This window comes from Cajanus cajan, chromosome 6 (assembly GCF_000230855.2).
Source record: "Cajanus cajan strain Asha chromosome 6, NIPB_CcT2T_4, whole genome shotgun sequence".
In the NCBI taxonomy this organism is placed as follows: Eukaryota; Viridiplantae; Streptophyta; class Magnoliopsida; order Fabales; family Fabaceae; genus Cajanus; species Cajanus cajan.
Window position 1 is genome coordinate 52,141,833 of NC_138522.1, and position 26,051 is coordinate 52,167,883.

General features: G+C 34.2%; 3 protein-coding genes across 4 annotated transcripts; 2 read left to right on the forward strand and 1 right to left on the reverse strand.

Annotated features, from left to right (window-relative positions):
* Nucleotides 1-931: 931 nt before the first annotated feature.
* HA5 (plasma membrane H+-ATPase) lies at nt 932-8,518 on the forward strand. Its single transcript, XM_020370824.3, has 16 exons — nt 932-1,090; nt 2,595-2,714; nt 2,796-3,032; nt 3,566-4,327; nt 4,409-4,531; nt 4,614-4,718; nt 4,818-4,962; nt 5,059-5,223; nt 5,438-5,676; nt 5,770-5,802; nt 5,920-6,001; nt 6,079-6,239; nt 6,330-6,503; nt 7,073-7,255; nt 7,340-7,521; nt 8,097-8,518. The coding sequence occupies exons 1-16, from the start codon at nt 1,043-1,045 to the stop codon at nt 8,191-8,193; spliced, it is 2,856 nt and encodes a 951-aa protein (XP_020226413.1). The 5' UTR covers nt 932-1,042; the 3' UTR covers nt 8,194-8,518.
* Nucleotides 8,519-10,348: 1,830 nt separating this feature from the next.
* On the reverse strand, nt 10,349-24,970 carry LOC109809742 (uncharacterized). The gene is made up of 12 exons (XM_020373130.3): nt 24,814-24,970; nt 22,019-22,067; nt 21,895-21,943; nt 15,787-15,857; nt 14,178-14,236; nt 13,944-14,036; nt 12,924-12,981; nt 12,610-12,746; nt 12,459-12,515; nt 12,032-12,129; nt 11,135-11,334; nt 10,349-10,698 (listed from the first exon to the last, which is right to left on the reverse strand). Exons 1-12 carry the CDS (start codon nt 24,868-24,870, stop codon nt 10,628-10,630), a joined length of 999 nt encoding a protein of 332 aa, XP_020228719.2. The 5' UTR covers nt 24,871-24,970; the 3' UTR covers nt 10,349-10,627.
* LOC109809741 (uncharacterized) lies at nt 16,244-18,899 on the forward strand. Of its 2 annotated transcripts, XR_014434876.1 has the most exons (3): nt 16,244-17,829; nt 17,907-18,574; nt 18,659-18,899. XR_014434876.1 is itself a non-coding variant. In XM_083077587.1 (2 exons), exons 1-2 carry the CDS (start codon nt 16,427-16,429, stop codon nt 18,121-18,123), a joined length of 1,620 nt encoding a protein of 539 aa, XP_082933713.1. In that variant the 5' UTR covers nt 16,244-16,426; the 3' UTR covers nt 18,124-18,652. The 2 variants fall into 2 exon arrangements, 1 of the variants encoding a protein (XP_082933713.1); XM_083077587.1 differs by lacking the exon at nt 18,659-18,899 and having other exon boundaries at nt 17,907-18,652.
* Nucleotides 24,971-26,051: the final 1,081 nt, after the last annotated feature.

Genomic DNA, 26,051 nt, shown 5'->3' on the forward strand with positions numbered 1-26,051 from the left:
ACAAGAATTCATTGAGCAAACTCTCAATCCTAAAAATTTCTCTTATATTTAAAATTTATTATTATTCTTATATTTTATTTCTAAATTTTATTTATGATCGATCTTAGAATTACTCTTAACTTTAAATTTCAAAATATTTTTAAATTTCATTTATTTAATTTAATTTAATATTAATAATTACTAGGTCAAATACATAATGTTTGTGGATTTAATACTCTATTACTTATCAACAACCGTAAACTTGAATTTATGTATGAATGTGCATATATAATAATAATAAATGTTACGATCGAATTCATGTAACACACCAAAATGCTCGATGATTTTCGTAAAAAGAAAATAATCTCACAATAAAAAGAATTCTTACTTAATGTCCCTTATCTCCTGAAATTATTCATGTTTTCTCAATTTGTCTATTTTTTTTTTTTGAGGAAAATGATAGATAAGTTCTCATTTTGTCTTTAAGTAATACATTATAATAACACTTTTGAAAGGAAAAAAAAAAAAAAAAAGAGTTTTAATATGGTTCCTAATTGTTAACAAAGATAAATATAAACCGACAAAGTATAAAAGATTAGATATATATGAAATCAAATTTGACATGAAACAAATATAAATAAATTCAAATCCAATGCAATCTTATAAAATTATAATGGTTACCAATTATGTAGTTTTTATTTATCTTATCATTATCAAATGTATGAGTTGGTTTTCTTGAAATACATATAATTAATGGATAGAAAAGTAAAAAAAAAAGCAAAAGAAAAATAAATGTGGTTTATATGTAAAGGTAAGTAATAGATTTGAAGAGAAGAAAAAAAGAGAAAGAGGTAGCCCTAATAGCATGAGGTCAATGGAGAAAAGTGTTGGTTTGTGGAACCCACCACCAACACCAACATCGCATAATTAATACAACTTGTCCATTGCACTATCCATATATATACCACCCCATAACACTGCACCTCTACAATCTTTCTCATTCTCACTCTCTGCATATCTTCAATTCTGATTGCAGCAACAACAACACTTCAATCCTTCCAACATGGGCGGTATCAGCCTTGAGGAAATCAAAAACGAAAACGTCGATCTGGTATTATATATACTCTCTCTTTCTTTGCTTCCATATTCACACTCATTCTTCACTTCTAATACTACCAATTAATCATGCTTTTTAACTTACCTCTCATGCAACAAGCTTTCTGTTTTCAAATAACTATAAGATTTCATTTCTAATTAAATTTTTTTGTATGCTCCTCAAAGGCTTTTTTACGTCAGAATAAAAAAAATGTTATTGCAAATAATAAATATTAAAAATTATATATAAAAAAATATATGCCGTTTCTTAAAAAGTATTATGTGATTATGTCAGCCATCGTCTAACTATAAATAACTAATTTTAATTTGCTAATTTCTCTTATTTTCTTATAAAAATGGCTTTTACATTATTTTAATTGATTTATCAAATCTCTTAATTTAATAATTGTATATTTTGTCTCGAGATACAGAAAATCAACTTGATACTTTTAAAAATTAATTTTTATCTTATTAAAATAATGTTTAGTTAATAAAAATTATAATCTTTAAATACGTATTAGTCTTTAATTAAGCATTCAAGAGTAAGGTCGTGCCTTTTGCCATTTGAAGCCAAAATCCCTTTTTACGCTAACAGTTATCTTCATTCTCGAATCTTGACTGTTAATTACACAATAAAAGTAAAAAACCAATTCGTTGAGATTGGAATCATTATATATTAACTTTTTCATAAATAAATGAATAGTTTTTGTCATTTATATTAAGAAAAATGATTCTTGAATTTTAATTTGGAGAGTAGAGTCCTATAAAGTAAAAAGGCGCGGAAAGAGAGGAATGAGAACAAATACCGGCCTGAGCTTCTTTACCGACCATTCTTTTAGACACTTCCCTTCACCAGTCTCTGACGCGTGTCCCTCACACCATTAAAATTCTTTTCTATTTCTATGCACCTTTTCTTTTTCATACTATTTTATCACAATATTTTATATTTTTGCATCTGTGGTACTTCTTAATATAAGATAATTATGTTTCTTAAATATGTATTACGCTCAATCTTAGTTCCCTGTGTAATAAAATTTCTATTAGAAAAAATTAGCATCTTAAATGAATGTCTATAAATTGAGAAATTAGTTTTTACTTCTCGGTCGAAAGATACTCGTGATTAACAAAAAAAAAAATAAAATTGATTATATTTTCTTGAATTTAAAATTTAAATCTTGTTAACAAACTAAAATTATCTTAAATATGACTTTTAAATAATTATTACAAAATAATGATAATTTAATTCATGGTAATTAAAAAAATGTTTCTTTAATTAAAGAGTTCTACACTACTTACCTAATTTATTTGTTGGTTGTTGAAAAGAACATCGGTAGCAAATAACAATAGTACTGGGTCTGGGTGAATTCTGCTTTGTAACTCTAAAAAAATGAAGGAGCTAAGAACATCATCATCATGATGTTAATAATAATGATATGTAGCTTAATAAGAATTTAAGATAAAGTTGTTTGGTGGTGTTATGTAATTGGAGAAATAACGAGTGTGGCATGAATTAATTCCAGGAACGAATTCCAGTAGAGGAAGTGTTTGAGCAGCTGAAATGTTCAAGAGCAGGTCTATCATCAGACGAAGGAGCCAGTCGGCTTCAGGTTTTTGGACCAAACAAATTGGAAGAGAAAAAGGTCATTTTCTTTTCTAATGTCACACTTCACTTGTTAAGTTAATTTGTGAACCCTCATTGAATTGTTGCATGATGAACACAGGAAAGCAAACTTTTGAAGTTTTTGGGTTTCATGTGGAACCCCTTATCATGGGTGATGGAAGCTGCTGCTATCATGGCCATTGCTTTGGCCAATGGTGGAGGAAGGCCTCCGGATTGGCAAGATTTCGTTGGTATCATTGCTCTCTTGTTCATCAACTCCACAATCAGTTTCATTGAAGAAAACAATGCTGGCAATGCTGCTGCTGCACTCATGGCTGGTTTAGCTCCCAAGACCAAGGTAATCTCACTCTAGTAATCTAACTTTCTATCTTGCACGCATGCAACATGCATTGTTTTCATTGTACAAGGCTCTCTTTGATTCCCTTCTCATTTTTTTAGTTTTGAAAATTGTTTTCTAAAACAAATTCACACTACTTAGCAAGCAATTAGTCAACCAAAATCTATTAAGTTTTAAAAATTGTTTAAAAATCACAAAAAGCAGTAGGACGGGATGTTCTCCGGTTAAAGATATCTACTGTTCGTACCAAAATGGTCTTTTGCTTTCATCTTGTTTAATCTCAGGTGTTTGAACAACCTTATTTAGTTTTATTTTGAAAACTAAAAATAGTTTTTAAAAATAGAAATCAAACTCACTCTAAATAATCAAGTCTTAGTTAAGTGGTTGTAAGGTTTGTTCTAAATTTTTTGTCAGGATTAAAATAATGTTTGACTGGTTGAAATCATGTCACCATGTGAGTACAAATTAATTTTTAATTATTAATTTTATGACACTACACGAGAAATGTCTATGAGCGAAATTTTTTTTTTCAGGTTCTAAGAGATGGGCGATGGACTGAACAAGATGCTGCAATTTTGGTCCCGGGAGACATAGTCAGCATCAAATTGGGAGATATCATTCCTGCTGATGCTCGTCTTCTGGAGGGTGATGCTCTGAGTGTTGATCAGTCTGCTTTGACTGGAGAGTCTCTTCCAGTGACAAAGAATCCCTCTGATGAAGTGTTTTCTGGATCAACCGTTAAGAAAGGTGAGATAGAAGCAGTGGTGATTGCCACTGGGGTGCACACCTTTTTTGGCAAAGCTGCACATTTGGTGGACAGCACCAACCAAGTTGGTCACTTCCAGAAAGTCCTCACGGCAATTGGTAACTTCTGCATTTGCTCCATTGCGGTTGGAATTATCATTGAGCTCATAGTCATGTACCCCATACAACACCGCAAGTACAGAGATGGGATTGACAATCTGTTGGTTCTCCTGATTGGAGGAATTCCTATTGCTATGCCAACTGTGTTGTCTGTCACAATGGCTATTGGTTCGCACAGGCTTTCACAGCAAGGTGCCATCACAAAACGTATGACGGCTATTGAGGAAATGGCAGGAATGGATGTCCTCTGCAGTGACAAAACTGGGACTCTCACCTTAAATAAACTCAGTGTTGACAAAAACCTGATTGAGGTTTTTGCCAAGGGTGTTGAGAAGGATCATGTTATCCTTCTTGCAGCAAGGGCTTCGAGGACTGAGAATCAGGATGCCATAGATGCTGCAATTGTTGGGATGCTTGCTGATCCAAAGGAGGTAAATATGCCAACATTATCTCAATTTCAAATGAAGAATAATGAAGATAACAAAGTTTAACTTTTACTGTGAATTGGCCAGGCACGAGCTGGTATCAGGGAGGTTCACTTTCTCCCTTTCAATCCTGTGGACAAGAGGACGGCTCTAACTTACATTGATTCTGATGGAAATTGGCATCGATCTAGCAAAGGTGCTCCTGAGCAGGTAAATATGTGCTTTGTTGGAACCATTTGGTTACATTTGAGAAGATTTTAGATGAGTAATATGTTATTTTTTCCTGGTTTAGATATTGAACCTCTGCAACTGCAAAGAGGATGTCAGGAAAAGGGTTCATGGAGTGATTGACAAATTTGCTGAGCGTGGACTCCGTTCTTTGGGTGTTGCTAGACAGGTTAGCAAAACTGATATTAACACTTCCAGTTTCTAACTTGTTATTTGATTTATTGAATACCCTTCATTTGTTTCTGTTTGCATGGTCTATCTATAACAGGAGATACCTGAGAAAAACAAGGATAGTCCTGGTGCACCATGGCAATTTGTTGGTCTTCTACCACTATTTGATCCTCCAAGGCATGACAGTGCAGAAACCATCACAAGAGCTCTGAACCTTGGTGTGAATGTTAAGATGATTACTGGTAAGATTGGAGGGAGGTTTACTTTCTTGTTCATATTTCATACCATAAATGAAATCGTGTAGCTTAGAAATTGTTTATGGGCCTCTTTTTCTCTAGGTGATCAGCTTGCTATTGCAAAGGAAACTGGCCGAAGGCTTGGTATGGGAACAAACATGTATCCATCTTCTTCATTGCTTGGCCAAAGCAAGGATGCTTCAGTTTCAGCTCTGCCAGTTGATGAATTGATTGAGAAGGCTGATGGATTTGCTGGAGTATTTCCTGGTAGGTCCTTTTCTTGATACTAATTATCATGGTACTTGGAAGCATCACTCCACCACCCTTTGTTTTTTGCTTTCAACTATTTCAAACATCCTTTACCTGTTCAAAGTGAATGGCTTCTTTGCTAGCAGATGAGATGAGACTGTTACTTTTGTTATCAATACAATTATGCTACAAACAACATTTTAATCATTTTTTCCTCTCTGTGACATGGTAGAACACAAATATGAAATCGTTAAGAGGCTGCAAGAGAGGAAACACATTTGTGGAATGACAGGTGATGGTGTCAATGATGCCCCTGCATTAAAGAAAGCAGATATTGGAATTGCTGTTGCTGATGCTACAGATGCTGCTAGAAGTGCTTCTGACATTGTCCTTACGGAGCCTGGTCTCAGTGTCATTATCAGTGCAGTGCTCACCAGCAGGGCAATTTTCCAAAGGATGAAGAATTATACTGTTAGTTTCCTTGCATGCATGATTTAATTGCTCAACTTAATTTAACATCTTCAACAATCTAAACTTATGAATGTTGATCGTTGATTATGGCAGATCTATGCTGTGTCAATCACCATCCGTATAGTGGTAAGTGCAGAAATATGTTAACTCATACAAAAAAACATGTCAACATTTTTCATTTCTACATACTTATATATATACATGGTTCATATAATTTATGTGATCTATTTCCCTTTGTGGCAGTTTGGTTTCATGTTTATTGCATTGATTTGGAAATTTGATTTTGCACCCTTCATGGTGTTGATCATTGCCATACTAAACGATGGTAAGATAATATTCGTTTAGCCTTTATGCTATGCTGTGAAAATGTTAAATTTAATTTCCTTCACCCCTATACCTTAGGTACCATCATGACAATATCCAAGGATCGAGTGAAACCATCTCCACAGCCTGACAGCTGGAAGCTGAGGGAGATATTTGCCACTGGTGTTGTGCTAGGCAGTTACTTGGCACTAATGACAGTAGTATTTTTCTGGCTCATGAAGGATACCGACTTCTTCTCGGTAATAATTTATATTTCGTCTTTCCCCTCAATAGTATCATCAAATGGCGAAAAATTATAAGAGCCATAAGCACTACTTCCTCATTTGCAGGACAAGTTTGGTGTTCGGTCTATAAGGAATAGCCCTGAAGAAATGATGGCAGCCCTGTACCTACAAGTCAGTATTATAAGTCAAGCACTAATTTTTGTCACCAGGTCCCGAAGCTGGTCCTATGTTGAAAGACCCGGTCTTCTCCTACTGGGTGCTTTCATGATTGCACAGCTGGTAATCTTGAACCTCCTATTATCAACAACCTAGTACATATAGTTGTTTGTTAGTTTCTCTTCTGATTTGATGGTTGAAGTTGAAGACTTGAAGCAGTGTCAAGAACCTGGTCTCCATTATCTTGCCCTTGTTCCTCGCTCCACTCCACCATTAAAGAAATAATGTAAACTAATAAAAGAAAAATAGAAAGAAAAATAAATAATTCTTTTATAAATTAAAACTAGCTTATCTATGAATTAAAAATAAGATTTTTGAAAAGCTCTTACAAAATAATTTATGCATAAGAAATTTATTCTATTTTTTCTTCTTATTTTATTCTCTTGAAAGTATTTCTAGATAAATTTATTCAAACTGACCCATAGACTAAGATTTGAGAGCACAAGCATTGAAACGGAATTAGAATCAAGTCAATAGACTCAATACTTCTGTTGCCTTAGGAAACAATAGATATTGGCATGGTCGATTAATGAGTTGTTCTTTCAGCTAGCAACTTAAATGATTGATTAGTCAAAACTCAAAAGCCTTAGGCTTTCTTCTGTGGCAATATTAATTTGTTTCATGATTGACAGGTGGCAACTTTTCTAGCAGTATATGCTAGCTGGGGCTTCGCAAGAATTAAGGGAATGGGATGGGGTTGGGCTGGTGTAATCTGGCTCTACAGTTTAGTTACATATGTCCCTCTTGATATACTCAAATTTACAATCCGCTATGTTCTGAGTGGGAAGGCTTGGGATAATCTTTTGGAGAACAAGGTGATTTCTTCATCTCTATAATTATTTTGTTATTAATTGCATTGCTGATCCTAATCCAGAAAATTCAAAACCCGTTTATGACAGACTGCCTTCACTACAAAGAAAGATTATGGCAAAGAAGAGAGAGAAGCACAATGGGCAACTGCACAGAGAACTCTTCATGGCCTTCAGCCACCTGAAACAACCAACCTTTTCAATGACAAGAATAGCTACAGGGAGCTTTCAGAAATTGCTGAACAAGCCAAGAGACGTGCTGAGGTTGCAAGGTAAGCCATTGACTTCACTTCTATGGTGTGACATCAAGTTTAGGCCTAAGTGGAAAAGTTTCTCTCCATAAGCACAAGCACTTTTTAAGGAAAAAAATTGAAATAATTTTTTTCACAAACTAAAATTAGCTTATACACGAATAAAAAACAAGATTTTGAAAGGGTTAAGTTAACAGGGAAGCGTTTATGCAAAATTTATATTATTTTTTCTTTGAGTTAATCACTTATATACTACTAGTGTAAATTTTTTTTACACTGGTAACCAATTATATCTTTTAATTGTGTCATGTTACTGTTAAAAGTAAATGTGTTTACAGTGACATGACATAATTAAAAGATATAATTAGTTGTCAGTATAAAAAAACTTTACAATGGCAATGTATAGGTGATTAACTCATTTTCTTTCTTATTTTTCTCTCTCATAAGTATTTCTAGAAAAGTTTACTCACACATGTTCTTTGTGAAAGGATTCATGAAGTGGTAGGTTATAATATTGAGGGATGATTGAATAAATTATACGTTTGATATAGTGTCTTACAGAGATTTTTTTATTTTTTTTTTAAATTGGTTCACAGGCTCAGGGAGCTTCATACTCTGAAAGGACATGTTGAATCAGTGGTGAAGCTGAAGGGACTTGACATTGATACAATCCAACAGCATTATACAGTTTAAGGAGGAGGTTTGGACAACTTTCAAGCACGACACGCTTTGGTGCTTGTCCCATAACATAAACAGCAAATATAATGAAGACCTAAGTTAATCCGTCTTTAGATTAGGATGAAGGTCCTTTTGTGAAAATTTGATGGTTACTCTTCTATTCCATCTATGCCAGTAGCTGGAGGAGATGCCCTCTTTAGGTACCAAATAACAGCATGGTTCATAGGATTAATTGCGTCTTATTTTGGAATGTTAATGATATCATAGTCAGTTAACAGCTTTATATTTTTTCCTCGAACAAATCTCAATATATTTTCAATCCTGATTAGTTGCTCAATAATGAATTCAGTCTTCATGTCTTTTTTTTTTTTCATTCATTCTTGTCCGGCCTAAAACAAATGAGTGGGTGAAAGGGTACTTTGTAACTTTTTTAAAAAAAATAAATGAATGCTGTAAGGTTGAACAGCCACATATTGAGTTTCAGGAAGTTAATAAAATATATCATACTGCTCCTTATAATTGAATATTGATATACCTGAAAAACTCAAATTTCTAAGTCACTTATTTATGGCTCAGTCTGGTCTTACAGGCAGGCCAAATCAGTTTTTTTCATTTTATTTAAATTTTACAAAAATAAAAACAATATCAGATTAAATAACTAGTAGATTTTAACTTGGTCTGAACCGTCGAGTCAGGTCATTTTTTACGGCTCTAGTAAGAGATCATGTGCATTCAGCTGTGCTACTCTGAAATCAGGATAAGGAAAAGATCTCTGATACTGGCTTTTATAGAGATTCCCCTATTATGCCTCACCAGCTCTACGGCATTAGATGGTCCTCCATTACGTTTCCTTTTTCTTTTTCACGGTCTAAGTATATGTTCCTCCTGTCTGAAGCCATGTGAATGTTCAAATGGCATCCAGCCAAGTTTTTCAAGGTATTAAAATGTTATAATTTTTAGATGGAGGTGCCTAATCTTTCAAATACTGCAAAATTAGAAAGTAGTCATTAGGAATTAAAAAAAAAAAAAAAAGGCCCATAAAATGTAAACCACTTTCAAAACTTTTCTTTTCTTCCATGTTCTTCCAGAATTTTGGTGCTGGGCATAGGGCACTAACACATGTTGGTCGGCTTTCAGATATAAAGTGGCCCTCAACAATGATAATCATGTTGCGCTGCCTAGAGATAGAGATTCCATCGGAATAAAGTGATAATCGATGCCTATCCACTTTAAAGATTTTCACAATCGCAAGAGCATGTACAATGATGCATTCCGAATATGGTGCCTGCCAATTTTCTTTATGCTGATGAAGACACTTAGAATAATTTTGCACGAGTACAATCGATATAGACAATAAGGGGAGGTGTATTAGTTTAAGATTTTGTAGGATTTTAAAAGATTTTTTTTAGTAAAACAGTTCATTGGTATTTAATCAGGATTTTATGTCACTTAAAAACAATCCAGTAGTATTCAATCTAGATTTTCAAAATTTTTTAAAGAGTCTATTAAAATTTACTAGTATTCATTTGAAATTTTTTACAACTTAAAAATAATCAATTGATATTCAAAAATATAAGGATTTTAAAAGATTGTTGTATGAAAGGAATTTTGAAAGACTTTCTAGTATTATTTATAAATACCAGATTCATAATAATACCATCCAAACCCATCGAATTTTGAAAGATTGTTTGAAGTAATTTTTCAAGTGTTTCAAGAATTTTTAAGTGAATTTTTCATTTTTTTTATGCTCTTGTCTTTTCCATTTTTTCTCTACTAATAATATTACACTATTGTTCATTGCTCATATATAATATTGTAGTACTGTTCTTATATCATTCTCCTATTTTGTGAAACTCGATATGTAAATGACAGTATCATTAACTTGCTCTATTTTTCTGTTCGTTCTCTTTAATTGACTTGTTCTATTTTTCTATTCTGTCCTAAAATGCAACTAAGTTGTCCACTAAAGACGGATTTAGAGTACATAAAAACATATTTGAAGATTAAAAACAATTTGAAATTAATTTTATCAAAATCAAGCGATTCACCCGCAAGCATAGCAGTATTGCACTCTGGCATTTACTTCAAAATGAAGTATTATTTATTCTAGTAATCCCAAATTTAAATGATTAGGAGATGGAAATGATTTCATACGTAAAAAGAGAGAACATACATGAAACCAGATTACATATATATTGAATTATTAAGAGATGAATGATAACAGTTTGAATAGATGTAAACCTAGCCCTGTCGCACTAATGATACATGACACAGTAGGCAACGAAGCAACGAGGGGCAAAATACAAATGCTATATGACAATAATGGTACAGCCTATGAGAAATTTGGTTAGGTAAATTGGTAATAATTCTCAAGTTATTTTTTCCTAATATTTAACATTTCTAAAAAGAATTTTTACAGATGAATCTAGACTACTGATAGGGCGAAGCTCTAGGAGGGGGCTTTTTGATGATACGTCTGCTGAAGCGCTTGTGGCAAGTTTAATACAATCTCTGCATATGCTGGAATGCAAATAAAATATATAATCAGATTTATTCAGAACAATCAGTAGAGCAATAAAGAAATACATATTACAATTAATGGAACACGGAAGCAGACTGTTTTAAATTTCAGAATTCAAATTCATAGGTGTGAAAGCTTCACAGCTGCACATCCCATTAGGAAAAGATTATAGACCAACAGCCGATGACAAAAAAAAAACTAAAAGATTATGTTTTTATAAATTAACTGTCAATTGTGTGTCCATGAGTACATAGTATGAAAACATTAAATACAACCTATTAAATATTTTGAATTACTTAAAAATGCCAAGTGAATGACGTGTGTTTTCAATATAATAAATACATAATTTTCTAATAAAAAATTTCATTTTAAAATTGTTATCATGTGCTCATGCACAATAGAAAACCCCATTAAGCAAAGTAATATAGTTTGTACCTTCGGGTAAACTCATGGTTCGCAAGGCATCTTCTGCATAGGTTAAGCGAAATGGAGAAGAATGACTTCCTGAGAGTCCATCGTCCTTTCTGTTCAAAGTTGCTGTAGTATTTTTATTGAACATCGGCCAGGCTAGAACTGAAATTCGAGTCGGAAGCACCGAAATGAGATCTGCATATCGAAGGCTGACTGTCACCTTGCTGCAAACAAAAGACTCATTGAGCACGGAATATCTTTTATCCTTTCATTTTATTACATGTATATTCAATTTCATTGGAGGAAAGGATAGAAGATAAAAAATGTTTAATAATAAATTTCTGATGCACATACAAAGAAATGCTAATAAATTTAAAAAATAAACAAATGAACTTTCATAATTAAGGTGCAAACAAATCAAAATCGTATAAACTGTGACCCTTCCTTTCATATAAAACACTTCTCCCAGCACCTTGACCAAAATTTTCGGCATAACTTAAAGTTGACAGAAGGAAACTATAGATGGAGAAAGATAATTGATGGGAGCGTATCTGTAATTTCAGTGTCAAGGTCAACCAAAATGTATTATTAACTACAGTGTAAAATAACCGGTATTTCTTTTAGCATCGAAAGCTGCAGCACACCTAACTTCACCCTAGTCACTTTTTCCTTTTAGCATCAAATCACAAATTAGAATGTCCAGAAAAAAAAATAGATAGAGATAAAAACACAGCACCACCCAGTATCACTTGCTTTACTAACGATTTCACCTTAACAAACATTTTATTTGATTATTCAAGAAAACTGATAACATGCATTTACTATTGATTGCAGTAGAGAGGAAAAAAATTAAAGGGCAACCAAGATGCTAAATTTGAAGAAAAATGGTTGAGAAAAATAAGAACACTATAAGATACTAACCAATCAAAATCATCCAATACAAATTCAATCATATGGTAGGGTAGGCTATGATACAGCTGTCGAATTTGATTTCCATAGAGTTCCTTTATAAGACGGACCTGCATGTACTCGCAACAGACAAAAAAGACACATGTTTTTTGTATCAGAATAATTTGCAAAAAGATTGATGAAATTTATATTTGCAAGGTAAATCAGCCATAAGCCAACCTTATGTTTTGCACATACATAGTAATGGTGAAGGTTTAAACCAAATGCTAATAAATGGTTTCTGGAAATATGGATACAAAATACTCAGAAAGTGTTTGCTTTGCATGATTGCTCAAGTGTAAAACTTTGCTCCATAAGTAACAGCAAATACATGTGAATAGTGAAAACAAGATGTTATTCCAAAAAATAAACACATCAAACTTTCTCATGGGCAGTCTACCTGTTCCCGTCTATCCACAAAAGCCTGCAACAGATCTCCAACGTGATCTATGAATTTCTGAAAGCAAGCCAATAAAACAATGCTTATTAGAAAGAAAAAAATTGAAATGAACATGGTGTAAAGGCAATATATAATATATAAAAGACTTTACCATTGCATTGGATGAAAGAAGGTCATTTTCTATTTCACGTATAGGCAGGAAAAATGGAACTGTGTGTTCAAGGACAGTCATCTTTTCAAGAAATGACTTGCTCTCCAGCACACAATGGTAAAACTCACAGGGTTCACCTGGAAATTAACAAACAGGCTTTATCATTTATCATCGTCTAATGGCAAAGGCAAACACAAAAGGGAAAGGGCAAATAGAAAAAGGCCCACCCTCCATCTTATAATTTATAATGTCATCTTATGAGTTAAATTATCATAGTTTTTGTGAAAGAGTTCAGAAATTTGGTTCCAAATTACCAGCAAAAGATGTCTCATATTGTACACCAATTCTTGCCCCTTCCAAACAGCAAATTACCTGCTTACAATACACAATCAAATTTAAAAAGACTATAAGGTTATGAAGTTATCACACAATAAAAATAATCTTTTGCAAAGTTATGTACACCTAAGCATGCAAAAGGCTCTTAATATTTTTTGGAGGGGAGATTAAAATATTGTTAAGAACACAAAATGAGGAAGTATATTAGTGGAAAGATAAAAAGGGGAGTCAAGTTATGAGTTTTATGACAAGAAACATGAAAAAATATAGAATGTAGTAAGGCTGCCAACCACTCTACACATCAGAAAGGCAATTTCCTTGAAAAAGCCATGAGCATAATACCACAGAGGAGCCATAAATATAATCCAATCCCATAACAAGTTAAAAGAGACACATAAAAATGAAAGTGTTCTGTTCCATCCACTGTCACCAGTCACCACAATTGCAGAAATCAGAACTAATAGTTTCTAACTAATACAAACACTTCCTAGCACTACATTACAACACTTTTTTCAGCAAATAGAAAAGAGAAACTGGAGCTCCCACTAAGTACTTCTAATTTCAAAACAATCTTTGTACATCAATGTCAAATACAAGAACCTGCGATCCAATCAATCCATACAAGACAATTCCCCCATTAATTTCAAAAGTCTTTGGCAAGTCTATAGTATACATCTGTAAACCCTTGAGTAGGCATTTTATAATTTTAGTATCACAGCATCTAATATTAAGGATCAATATCCACATAAAATACACCACCAACTCCTCTTAGACTTGAACACTTCATAAATTTTCCAGTTCTCCACCCTTACACAACTGAAATATACATGACCAACTTGTAATCTTTTACCTTGCCTGATTTGCCTATTTTTCGTCAATAATTTTGTAAATCTATGCTCAAGTAGTAAAAGTATAATATGTGTTTAGTTTTTACTGAAAATTAACAAGTCATTTGCAATGAGAAGTGTTTCAGGCAGCCGTCATCATATAACATTTACCTTGTTTCCAATTTTATATGTAATTTTTTCTTGAGGACATGCTAATATGTCAGCACCCCCATGCATTGCTTTTCTGTCTGCCTCCATATGCACCTTACAGTAACAAAATTTAAAGTATCAATCATTATTACCAACACCAACAGTGAAACTGATACAAATTGATATTTACATAGACCACCAATGTCAAATAGCAGAACACCAAGTGAAATAAGGTAACAATCAAAAAACCAATACCCGCTCTCTTATTGTAGCTAGTAGACCATCATTCCACTCTTCCCCATCTAAACGTATCTCTATAAAACAAAAAACAAAACAAGGTGATTAAGAAGCCTTTTCTGGACATGTATACAAAAATGAATGAACAATGTTGGTCAGTATTTCAGAAGTTACAAAAGTATATCTCATCAAGTGAACCAAGATTCACATCTTAATAATCTTACCTTGTTAAAAACTTAAAATGCTTTAGATTATACAATGTTCCTTTTCTGTTCAATTCCCTTTTCTTATTTCATGCATAAATAGCCCTAATATTTATTCTATACAATGAGCAATGATCAGCAGCAGTAAGATCTTTTGTTTTATTTGAGTGCAGTTCAATTGTGAACATGTTGATATTTAAACAGTATCATTTCAACCAATAGATGGCTAACACTCAAAGATCAACTTATGTTTAAGTTGGGCTAAGCTACAAGGCACTGAAAAATCTTATTATGCTATTTAAATTCAATGTTTTATTGATTATCCTGAATCAAACCATCCCAACCAGTGATTTATCCCCTCTGGCACACAGGCTTGCCATACACATATATGATACAGGTAATAACACTCTGTTCCTCCAAAGGAAGTTGATGAATTTAACTCTCAATCAAGAAACATGACATTAAAGTCAACCTTTTGTGTAGACACAGTGAGAACACTGTTGATGGAGCCTCAAATTTGAACACTAGATTAATGTCACAATCTATGATTCGATTGAGGGATTAAATTGATGCTACTTTCTATGATAGAAGGACTAAATTAACATCAAATTTATTTGGAGGACCAAATTGATACCACTTTCTATGACTGAGTGGATAAATTAAGGACAACATTCTTCAGAAGAACAATTTGATGTCACATCACTTGCATTCTCGGGTAAAATAGATAGTCTATAAGATAGACTATGATACTGTGATAATGAAAACACCAACAAAGCACTACATAAGGCTAAAAACAAGCTTAATCAAGTGAAACATCAATGCAATAGTATTAGACTATTACTACAAGTAACAACAAAAGCCAGTAAAATATTAATCAAAAAAGTGTGACATCATGCTCGATGTAATCCCAAGAGATAGCTGAGCTATATTAACCAAATATATATATATATATATATATATATATATATATATATATATTATACTTATTACTCTTGGAATAAGCCACTGACCCAGCTGAATTACAAGTTACATTCATCTAAGGTTGCTCGGAAAGGAAACAAATTATCATTTCACAGCAAAATCTTGCATATGATTAGCATCTGCATCTACTATATCACTTTATTATCAATCTAATCATATGTCATAACTAAAATTAGTGTGTTCAACACTTTAAAACAAAAACAGTTGTGCATCCATATGAAAAGTGAAAACAATATAAATTGAAAGGTGTATAATAAATAAAATAAAATAAATAAATGGAAAGGGGGAAAAAGGAACAGTTGACAAAGGTAAAGAATTGTATCAGCTAGACTAAAGTCCAACAAAGGAAATAAATGGAAAAGAAATTTGAGACAAGGCAGAGATGTACTGTTCACTATTAAATTATTAAAAAATTCATTTATCCAGACCAAAGTCAAAGCTACCTTCAGTTTGAGAAGCTCGTGCAGATTCAAACTCTTTCTGTAGACGCTCAAATATTATCTTGTCAGAATCCCTATGAACCAGTAAATATTCAGAAAAAAAAAATGGTTACTAAAGCATACAGAAGTAATGGACATTATGAAACAATAATAATAAAAGTTGGCATTCATAGAATGCATCATGGTAGTAAGTATCGCACGGTTCGCGATTCGTATCGTACGATACGATACGATTCCGAGGCTCCGCGATTCGAATCGCATGTTGACTCGTTTTTGATCACAAATTGTGTTCGATTCTGGATGTAGCGGGTCACCCCCGAAACCAGGTCGGGTCATGCATGACCTGGTTTTAAAAACCCTAAAAAAAAAAAAAAAACGAAAGTGAGACAGAAAGTGCCATTTATACTCCCTGTACATGACCCACTTAGTGGGTTTCACTTTTTGTGGTCCATTTGCGTTGTTCAACTTCTCTGCTTCGTTTGGGTTGTTGTTCATCGTGGTCCAAGGTAAGGGCTTCCCTTCTTGTTGTGTGGTCCATTCCTTCACTTGTTCTCTCTTTTTTTCTTTGTTATTCCCTCTACAACTTCCCTCTCTTGCTGCTGTCTAAGTTTCTATTTATTGGTAGTTGGTAGGCCATTAAAAAATGGGTCATTCAAAAAGAGAGCCCGATATCACTTGGAACTATTGTGATAGTATCCCTCCAAATAGACTCAAAGTAAAATGTAAGTTCTGTTCTCATGTTTGTTGGGGTGGTATTTCAAGGATGAAACATCATCTTGCTGGAACAAAGGAAAATGTGATTGCTTGCACAAGTGTTCCGGATGATGTGAAGGAAATATTTGTCAAGCTCTTGGAAACTAAAGGTAAAAAGAAAGAGGATTGCTTGAATGTAGAGAATGGGACAGTAAAAGGAAAAGAGGGAACATCTAAAATTTTCCAACAAAAGACAATGAATGAAGTTTGTAAAGATAGGGAATTTGTGATTCAAGAAATTTGTAAATGCATTTATGGTAATGCATTACCATTTAATTTGGTAAGGAGTCCTCTTTTTATTCAAATGTTGAAGGTTGTTGGAGAATATGGAAGAGGTTTGAAGCCACCAACTTATCATGAGGTGAGGGTTTCTTTTTTGAAGAAAGTTGTTGACAACATCCAAAAAAGCTTAGAGAAATATAGAAGTGATTGGGAGAAATGGGGATGCACCTTGATGTGTGATGGTTGGACGGATGGGAAAGGAAGATCACTCACTAATTTTCTTGTTAACAGTCCAAGTGGGACTTTTTTTTTGAAATCTATTGATACTAGTGATGTGATAAAGGATGGGAAAAAAATGTTTGAATTGTTAGACAACATTGTTGAAGAAATTGGGGAGGAGCATGTAGTCCAAGTTGTGACGGATGGAGCTTCTAATCTTGTGGCTGCTGGACAAATGTTAATGGAGAAGAGAACCAAACTATTTTGGTCCCCATGTGCAGCCCATTGCCTTGATCTAATCCTTGAGGACATTGGAGAGCTTCCGGTATTCTATAATACCATTGCTAATGCAAAGAAGATTACTACCTACATATATAGGCATACATGGGTCCTTAATTTGTATAGACAATATTCCAATGGAGGGGAATTAGCAAGACCAGCTGTGACAAGATTTGCAACTTCTTATCTTACACTAAATTGCATTAAACAACAAAAGAATGCTCTTAGATCAATGTTTGCATCGGAGGAATGGGCTACTAGTCCACATGCTAGTAAAAGTGAGGCTAAGCAAGTCATGAACCTAGTATTGAGTGATGATAGATTTTGGAGATCAATTACATATTGTCTAAAGTGCGTGATTCCACTTGTGAAAGTGTTAAGGCTTGTAGATGGTGATTCAAAGCCAGCCTCACCATACATTTATGAAGCAATGGATAGGGCTAAAGAGAAAATTGCTCAAAACTTTCAAATGCAAGAGTCAAGGTATAAAAAAGTGTGGAAGATTATTGACACTAGGTGGAATCTGCAGCTTCATAAGCCTCTTCATGCAGCTGCCTATTATCTCAATCCTAGGTAAATTATTTAAAAATAATTATCATAACTACTATTTTCTTTGTGCCTAGTAGCTAGGTTATTTCTTATTTGGTTAGGTATCATTATGACAAGAACTTCAATCCGGATAGTGAAGTGTTAATTGGTTTATATGAAACCTTTCAAAGAATGGTTCCGGATATAAGGACAAGAGTTATAATAGATCAACAACTTGAAAAGTTTAAGGGGGCTAAGGAGATCTTTGGAATGGACATGGCAATAGCTACTAGAGATAAGAAACAACCGGGTATCCCTTTAATTTTTACTCTTTATTAATATCATAAAGATAATACATAATAATTAATAACTACATTTGTAAACTAAATACACTTTTTTTTGTAGCTCTTTGGTGGGAGAGTTATGGTGGAAGAGGTAAAGAGTTACAAAAGGTGGCCATGAGAATTTTGAGTCTTACATGTAGTGCCACGGGATGTGAGAAATTGGAGTACATTTGACCAAGTGCATACTAAGAGAAGAAATCGATTGAAGCAACAAAGATTAAATGCACTTGTATATGTCAAATATAATCTTCAACTTGAGATGAGGCAAAATAGTAGAGAAGAGAATGGAGATACCTATGATCCCATATGTTTGTCAGATATTGAATCCGATGATGAATGGATCACCGAAAAGGAGAATCCTTGCTTGCCTATTGATGCCTCATGGATGGATGTACATGAGTGCTTTGGTGTTGATGAGGGAGCTCCAAAGAAGAAAAGAAAGAGAGGTAATTATTTATATTTAAAAGTTAGTTTAGAACTTGGAAGTTGGAATTAGAACTAGACCTTATTATTTTCTTTTGATTACATAGGTCCAAGAAACTTGAATGCCAAGATTGGTAAGGGAAAATCAATAATAGAAGATGAGGATGAAATTGAAGATAATGAAGAAGAAGAACTTTTGATGTTAGAAGATGAAGATGACTTGAGTGATGTAGATCTTGGGGTTGGGGATGATGAATGATCTTGGATAGGGGCATTTTGTATAGATTTTTTGAGGCTATATGACTGAATTTGTGTGGCAGAATTTGTGTGGCAGTAGCACCACTTGTTGCTGAGTTTATGCAGCAACAACGCTAATATTTTTTTTGGGTAGCTATATTGCTGAATTAGAGTAGCAAACAGTCCCTGGTATATGCATATATTTAGCAACAACAATGGTTTTTTTTAGGCTTTGTTGTTGAACTGTGCAGTCATTTCTTTTGGCTTTGAGACTGTTATTATTTGTATAATTGTATCTTTGTTTGTATTGAAGTTTATATGTTACTAATTACTATATATTTATGTATGACTTCATTTTTATGTCTTGTATGCATATATATACACTATGTTTTTATTGATCATGAATCTTACGATTCACGATACGATTCGATTCACGATTCAAAAAATAAGTCTTCCGATACATTATTTGTATCTCGATTCAACTACCATGGAATGCATTAAGATGTTCACCAATGAAAAGGGAAGAGATCTACACATCCGCATGTGACCAAATAAACCTTGATTGTATATGAAGCAGTTTCAAAACATGTTAGAAATTACACATAAAACACCTATAAAGAAAATAAAAGGAAAAATTGAAGAGATATTTCTACTATTGTGGAAATTTGACACATGCTATGATGTCAATATCACATTGCAACAAAAGCTCAGACTTTGTATATCAGCCAGCTATCATTTATAAATCCAATCCAGTAGCTATTTAGCAATGTAGCATATAGTGGGATGACCACTACAATGAAATTATAGGTAAAAGATATAAACCTAGTTTTAAATACTGGATGGCAGAGTGTAGCATCTGACCCCAAAAATGCTGAAGCAGGATGGCTGCTATTATGAATTTTTAATGTGTGTGTAGTGTGTGTTTTGATGAGGGGAGGAACACCCTGGCCAGTAAAGGCAACTGAACAAGATCTGGAAAACAAAGATCCTAACATCTACCAAAACTGAAAAACCGAATCAACAACTTGATTACTGTCTCTACGTGTGCCCTTCTAGGTGATAGACACAATCCCATTTAATTTGCAGGGAGGATCTGATGCACAAAGGAGTGGAAAGGATGCATAGGATTACAACCGTTCTTCAAATCCGGTAGCACTCAATGCCACTATAGCACACTATTGACTACTCTGATATCAGCTGACCTCTAACCTGCCAAAAATAAATAAATAAAGGTGGCCTAATGCAATAGGTTTGACAAGGGTCAAATGTACACAGCCTTAAACACCATGAGTGGAGAGGTGATTTCTATGACTAAACTCATGACCACTGGGTGACAAGGGAAAGAGCAAAGTACATGGGGAATGATGTGATATCTTCAATAATCAGAATTTTCTTCACTCTTTTTTTCCAACATTTCTTCTCTTAATATCCCAAAAAAAAAAACAAATAGAAAATGAAACAAAGCAAAAAGGAGAAAGAAACTTAATTGATAATTATCACTTTACATTCTGTTGTGATTCAGGAATTGCGTGTATTATTGTACACATACCAATCTTATTTATAGAGTGAATACAATAAATGATAGAGATACTAATCTCTAATATTATGGAAATTAATCTAATCATATCCCTAATTGATAGTAAGGATGATAACCATAATATATGTATCACAATATCTGTAATATATTCACAATATTTGTAACACTCCCCCTCAAGTTGGAGCATATATATCATATGCACCAAGCTTGTTACAAATGTAATCAATCCGAGGTCCTTTAAATGACTTTGTGAACACATCTGCTAACTGGTCACTAAAGCGGCTGTCGGAGGCAGCGACCAGAGGCGGCGAGTGGAAGTGGCACTCGGAGGTGGCAACCGGAAGCAGCGGTTGTAGGCGACGACCGGAAGAGGCAGTCGGAGTTGGTGACCATAAGCGGCGGTCGGAGTTGGTGACTGGAAGCAGCGGTTGGAGTCAACGACCGAAGGCGACAGTTGGAGTCAGCAACCGGAGTCAGCGACCGAAGGCAGCGACCAAAAGTGACAGTCAGAGTTGGCGACCGGAAGCGGCGGTCAGAGGCGGCAACCGGAAGCGACAACTTGAAGCGACCACTGGAAGCAACGATTGGAAGCGACAGTCAGAGACAGCTATCAAAAGCGGCAGTCGGAGTCGGCGACCTGAAGCGAGTTCGAAGGCAACGGTCGTCGGTGGCGTGGCGACCGTGGCCGCGACTAGAGGTGGCGGTCAGAGGCGACGGTCAACGGCACGGCGACCAAAGGCGGCGGTTGCCGGCGCGACGACCCGAGGCAACGACCAGAGGCGACGGTGTGACGACCCGAGGTGGCGGTCGGCGGCGCGGCAACCGGCGGCACAACAACTGGAGGCTGCGGTAAGAGGTAGCAACCAGAGGCGGCGGTCAGCGGTGCGACGACTGGAAGCGGCAGCCGGAGGTGGCAGCGAGGGCCTTTGCAAGAAGAGAGAAAAAATATTTTCTAAAAGAAAAGAACCTAAGCTCTAGATACCATGTTGTGATTCAAGAATTGTGTGTATTGTTGTACACATACCAATCTTATTTATAGAGTGAATACAATAAATGATAGAGATATTAATCTCTAATATTATGGAAACTAATCTAATCATATCCCTAATTGATAGTGAGGATGATAATCATAATATATGTATCCACAATATCTATAATATATTCACAATATCTGTAACACATTCACTCACTGGTATGAAATATAAGTTCAGCGCATCAACTGATGTAACTTCTAATTTCTATACTGTTTCAAAAAAAATGGTAAGCAGGTGAAATTTGATTGCAAGATTCATTGAAGCTTAAAAACAACAAAGAATGTTCATGTAAAAAGATCATGAACTCCAAGGGTTTCCTAATTAAGTACTTTAAATATATTTTCTATTCCTAACCCACCCCATGGTAAACAAGTAAACAGTAGTGTAAAAGATGGCACAGTATACAAAGTTAAGCAAGAACAAGTTTATACAGTTATATACATATTAATCTGCAGTTCAAGTATGTGCACATTGATGACTTCAAAATAACAAATTGAAGCATAGAAAGAAGCCATGCATCTTCAGAGTGTTTTACCTAGCAAGACGCTCTGTCAAATCTCCATGTCTTTTAATCACACTGCCAACTGTCAAGGAAATAATAGAATAACTGACATGTTATCCAGTAAAAGCAAATAACACTGATGAGATTATAGACATACATCTAGCTCGTGTAATCTCCAATCGATTATCATCATCTTGCAAAAAATTCTAACAAAAAGAGAACCCAGCTTTAGTTTTGGCGAAGAAAAATTACCAATAATACATATAAAGAGAAATATATAACTTGTATAAATTCTAAAATCTTTTAACTAAAAATATTGAACATGCTAAAATGCACGCTAACTTGCAAAATTTATCTTTAAAGCCATTATATGACATGCACGTATTCCACATAAAATTAAATGAATTACAGTAATGATTAGTATAAAACTTTCATAAACACTGATATTCATTGATGATTCACCGATATTTATTTTTAAATTAAGAAAGTTATATAATGACTATAAAAATAAAAAATAAAAAAGATTAGGACATTAAGTTTATGTTAATATGTCATTTTGTTTCTTTCATTTTAAAGATTATCAAATTAGAGAATATTTATTAAAAAATTGTCCTCTCCTCCCTTTCCCTCAAAAATTTAATTCCCAAACAAACACCAAGGCCAACAATACACCCGCCTCATGATGAGTCAACCAAGTCAAATGCAAACAATAGACACTCTATCTCCCTTTTCCTGATGACATCGAGAACAAGAATTAGGACACAACAATTGGAAGATATCTTTTTTCCTTTTAAAACAATAACATGAACAGATGGGTTTTTGACATCACTATCTGATAGCATTAAGTTTTTTTCCCTCTAAAGGAAATAGGAGCATTCAATGATTATTACTCTTTCAAGTAGCTTAGTTATTTAGTTAAACAAAGTTCAGAGTACCTTAGGAAGTAGTGATATTTTAATTGGTCTCTTCACAATAGTAAATTTATTATCTTGAAATCATTATTAATTTATTATTATAAATAGATAATTTTGCTTAGTTGTATACTCACGTGAACAAATTCAAAAAGAAAAATCTTTGTTTCTATCTTCTCGCATGGTATAAAAGTTCCTGAGCTAATGGGGCTCTGCTTTCACAACAAAAACATTATGAAGAAGGTCCGACTAGGCTCTTAAGTTGCCAGTACCTTGTAAATTGGCTGGGCAGTGGTCACCAAGTGCTGTCAAGTTTTACAGTATTATATATATATATATATATATATATATATATAACTTTTCTGGTGACACCATGACAGTCAGATTTTCTGCCAGCCATTAGAGTTCCAGCAACTTTGTCCTTAATGGACACCAAGAACTGTCAAGTTTTGCTGCATTACTGCCTTTCTGACAACTGTAAGATTTTCCAAAAACATTTCCGACAACCAACAGAATTTCCAATGACTTTTAAGGCAGGCATCAGAGTACCAACGACTTTATGCCTCTGTTTGGTAGAATGGAAATGAATAGACAATAGGTAGAAAAGAGTGGAAATGGGTATAAGAGAAACAATGTTAATTGTTTGGTATGAATGAAATGGTGAGAGTGGAAATAAAAAAGCGGTGGGTCCCACTTATTTGTATTTATTTGCTGGAGTGAGGGGAAATAGACAAGAAACGGTAATCTCCCCTCCCTGTCTCCCATGCTCTACACATTCAAGCATTCCAACAAACACTCCACAGCCTTCAAGTGTCTCTGCCATGCTGCATGCATTCAACACTAGATTTGGCTTTGTTTGTGTGCAGCTGTGCATTCAACAATAAATTTGGCTTGCCTGTGTTCTCCATAATAGATTATGGGCTGACCTGACGAAGAGCATGACACATTTTAATTGATTATGGCTCAAGTTTAATTGATTATAACATGTTTTCTCCTAATAAGTTGAGCGCGATTAAAGCAGGGTAACAGTAGTAAATTTACTGTTATTTGATTTCCTTATTCTCCTTCCATCTAAAATCCAAACCAAACAACTTCTAATATTATTTCTCCTCGAATTCTCTCTTATTTCTCTAAAACCAAACAGTCCAAATATCACTCTGCTTCTCACCTCTTTTCATTAACCAATTTCTCTTCACTCTATCTCTCACTCATTTCTTTCCTCATAACTAAACACTGTACAGGATACTGACAATCTAGAGGCTATGCTTCAGCAACAAAAACATGCCGAAGGTCTTATGGGCTCTATAGCTGTCAGTACCCTGTTAACTTGACTAGGCACTCAGTGCTGTCAAGTTTTACTGTATTAATTACCCCCTTTCCGGAAACCGGCAAAATTTTCAGTAACTTTTAGCGAATTCTGGCAAATTTTCCGATGATTAAATCCTGTAGCAGCCAAAGACTACCCCACCCGCCTGCCCCACTCAGCTGCTCCACTACTCCACTGTAGCCCACAACAGAGCGCATCAGAATATTGGATAATGGGAGAGGGTTTGGGTGAAAACGGGTCCAAGTCACCAGTTTCACGAGTTGGTAAACCGGGTTAATGGTGTAAACGTGGTTTAAAAGCATTTCCAGGCCATAAGACCGGTCCCGGTCCAACAGGTTCGAGTGCCGAGCCGAGCCTAATAACAATGTCATTGACTACTATGATTAGCTGTGTAACTCGTAAAACAGATCTTAGAAAAAACTATCCGCAAAACTAGTTACTAGAAAACCCAACATGCTAGTTGCTAGAGTGATGAAATATTCAAACCTATCATATCCATATGGCATTTTGCCTTTAAGAAAGAAAAATGAAACAGCAAGAATCGTTGCAGGTTGCAGCACATCTATGTTCTTGTTTCCCATGCTCAACATTTCCATATTATAAACAAGGATGACAGTTGCAAGAAATTCAAAAAGAAAAATAACAAATTAATTCTTCACATTTTCATCCAAATCAAAACTTAATATTATGAGAGTGAGAACTGAGAACCATTACCACTTCCCCCATAATTGTAAATGGCCGCCCAGGATATTGTTCAAACTGCTGCATCATTCAACAATCATCGGTTCATAGAGAGAATGGATATTTTCTAGGTCTCTTCCGAGACGCTGTCCATTTCAATTATAGCTTTGCCCCATGCGAATTGCTGCTACCGTAGTGGGCTTTCCTTTGGCGCTCGGCCTGCTAGATTGTGGCCCATTTTAGATAAAGCCCACAAAACGTGGAAGTTGCAACAAAGTTTTTATTCGGTGTGCAAGGGTCACTCTCATGGTATATGAGTTTTATATAATGGATTATTGGATGTTTTCTTTTCTCTTCTTCAACAACTCAGGTTATTTCCTTTGATTATTTATAGTATTGTATTATTATTATATATGCTTCTCTAGTTCCTGTTGTCAAAAGTAATCTTTGGGATTAGTTGTCTGCTGTATCTGCTCATATTGATGACCATGGACTCTTATAGGAGACTTCAAAGAAATTCTCAATTTTGACAAGGTTTATGGAGGTAATTTTTATTTGTCTCGCTCCCTCGTGTTGGCACATGTTATGTCTAATTATGGCCTTATAAATCTTGCTATTGGAGGAGTTTTCACTAGGAGGAAGAACATCCAGAATAGCAATCATATTTGTGAGAAGCTTGATAGGTGTGGATATTGGACTTATGTGATGTATTTGTCATGTTTTGAGTTAGTGGTTTAATTGGAATTAATTCTTAATTGAAGTTGTTTTTTAAATCTTTTTATTTTAGTGTTACTATTTTGTATAGAACATAAATGAATCTACAAACATTGAAATTGGACAATTTTGTTGATTTTCAAAAGTTAAGTAAGAGATATTTAAAGTTGTCACTCATAAATAAGACTAAATTTGAATTTTCTTTTGTCTAAAATCACAAATGAAATCGTTACTTTTACATTTGGACTAAAATTTTTAATAAGAGTCCAATTTAAAAAAATATTAGCTTGTTAATTAGATAATTAGTGGACATGTAATTATTTTTTATTTGGACCACAAATTTATATATCTATAAATAAGTCATTGTGACTTGAGTGAAAACTTAAACTTCATTTTAAATTTTAATTTAACTTCTCTTACAAACTTCTATAAATTTTCTTTCTCTAACAAATTATCTTTTCTCTCTCTTACAATTTATTTTCTTTCAACGAATTATTACTTGCATCTTGATGAAGATACAAAACTTATTTCCTTTATTAACTCAAGATTTTAATAAT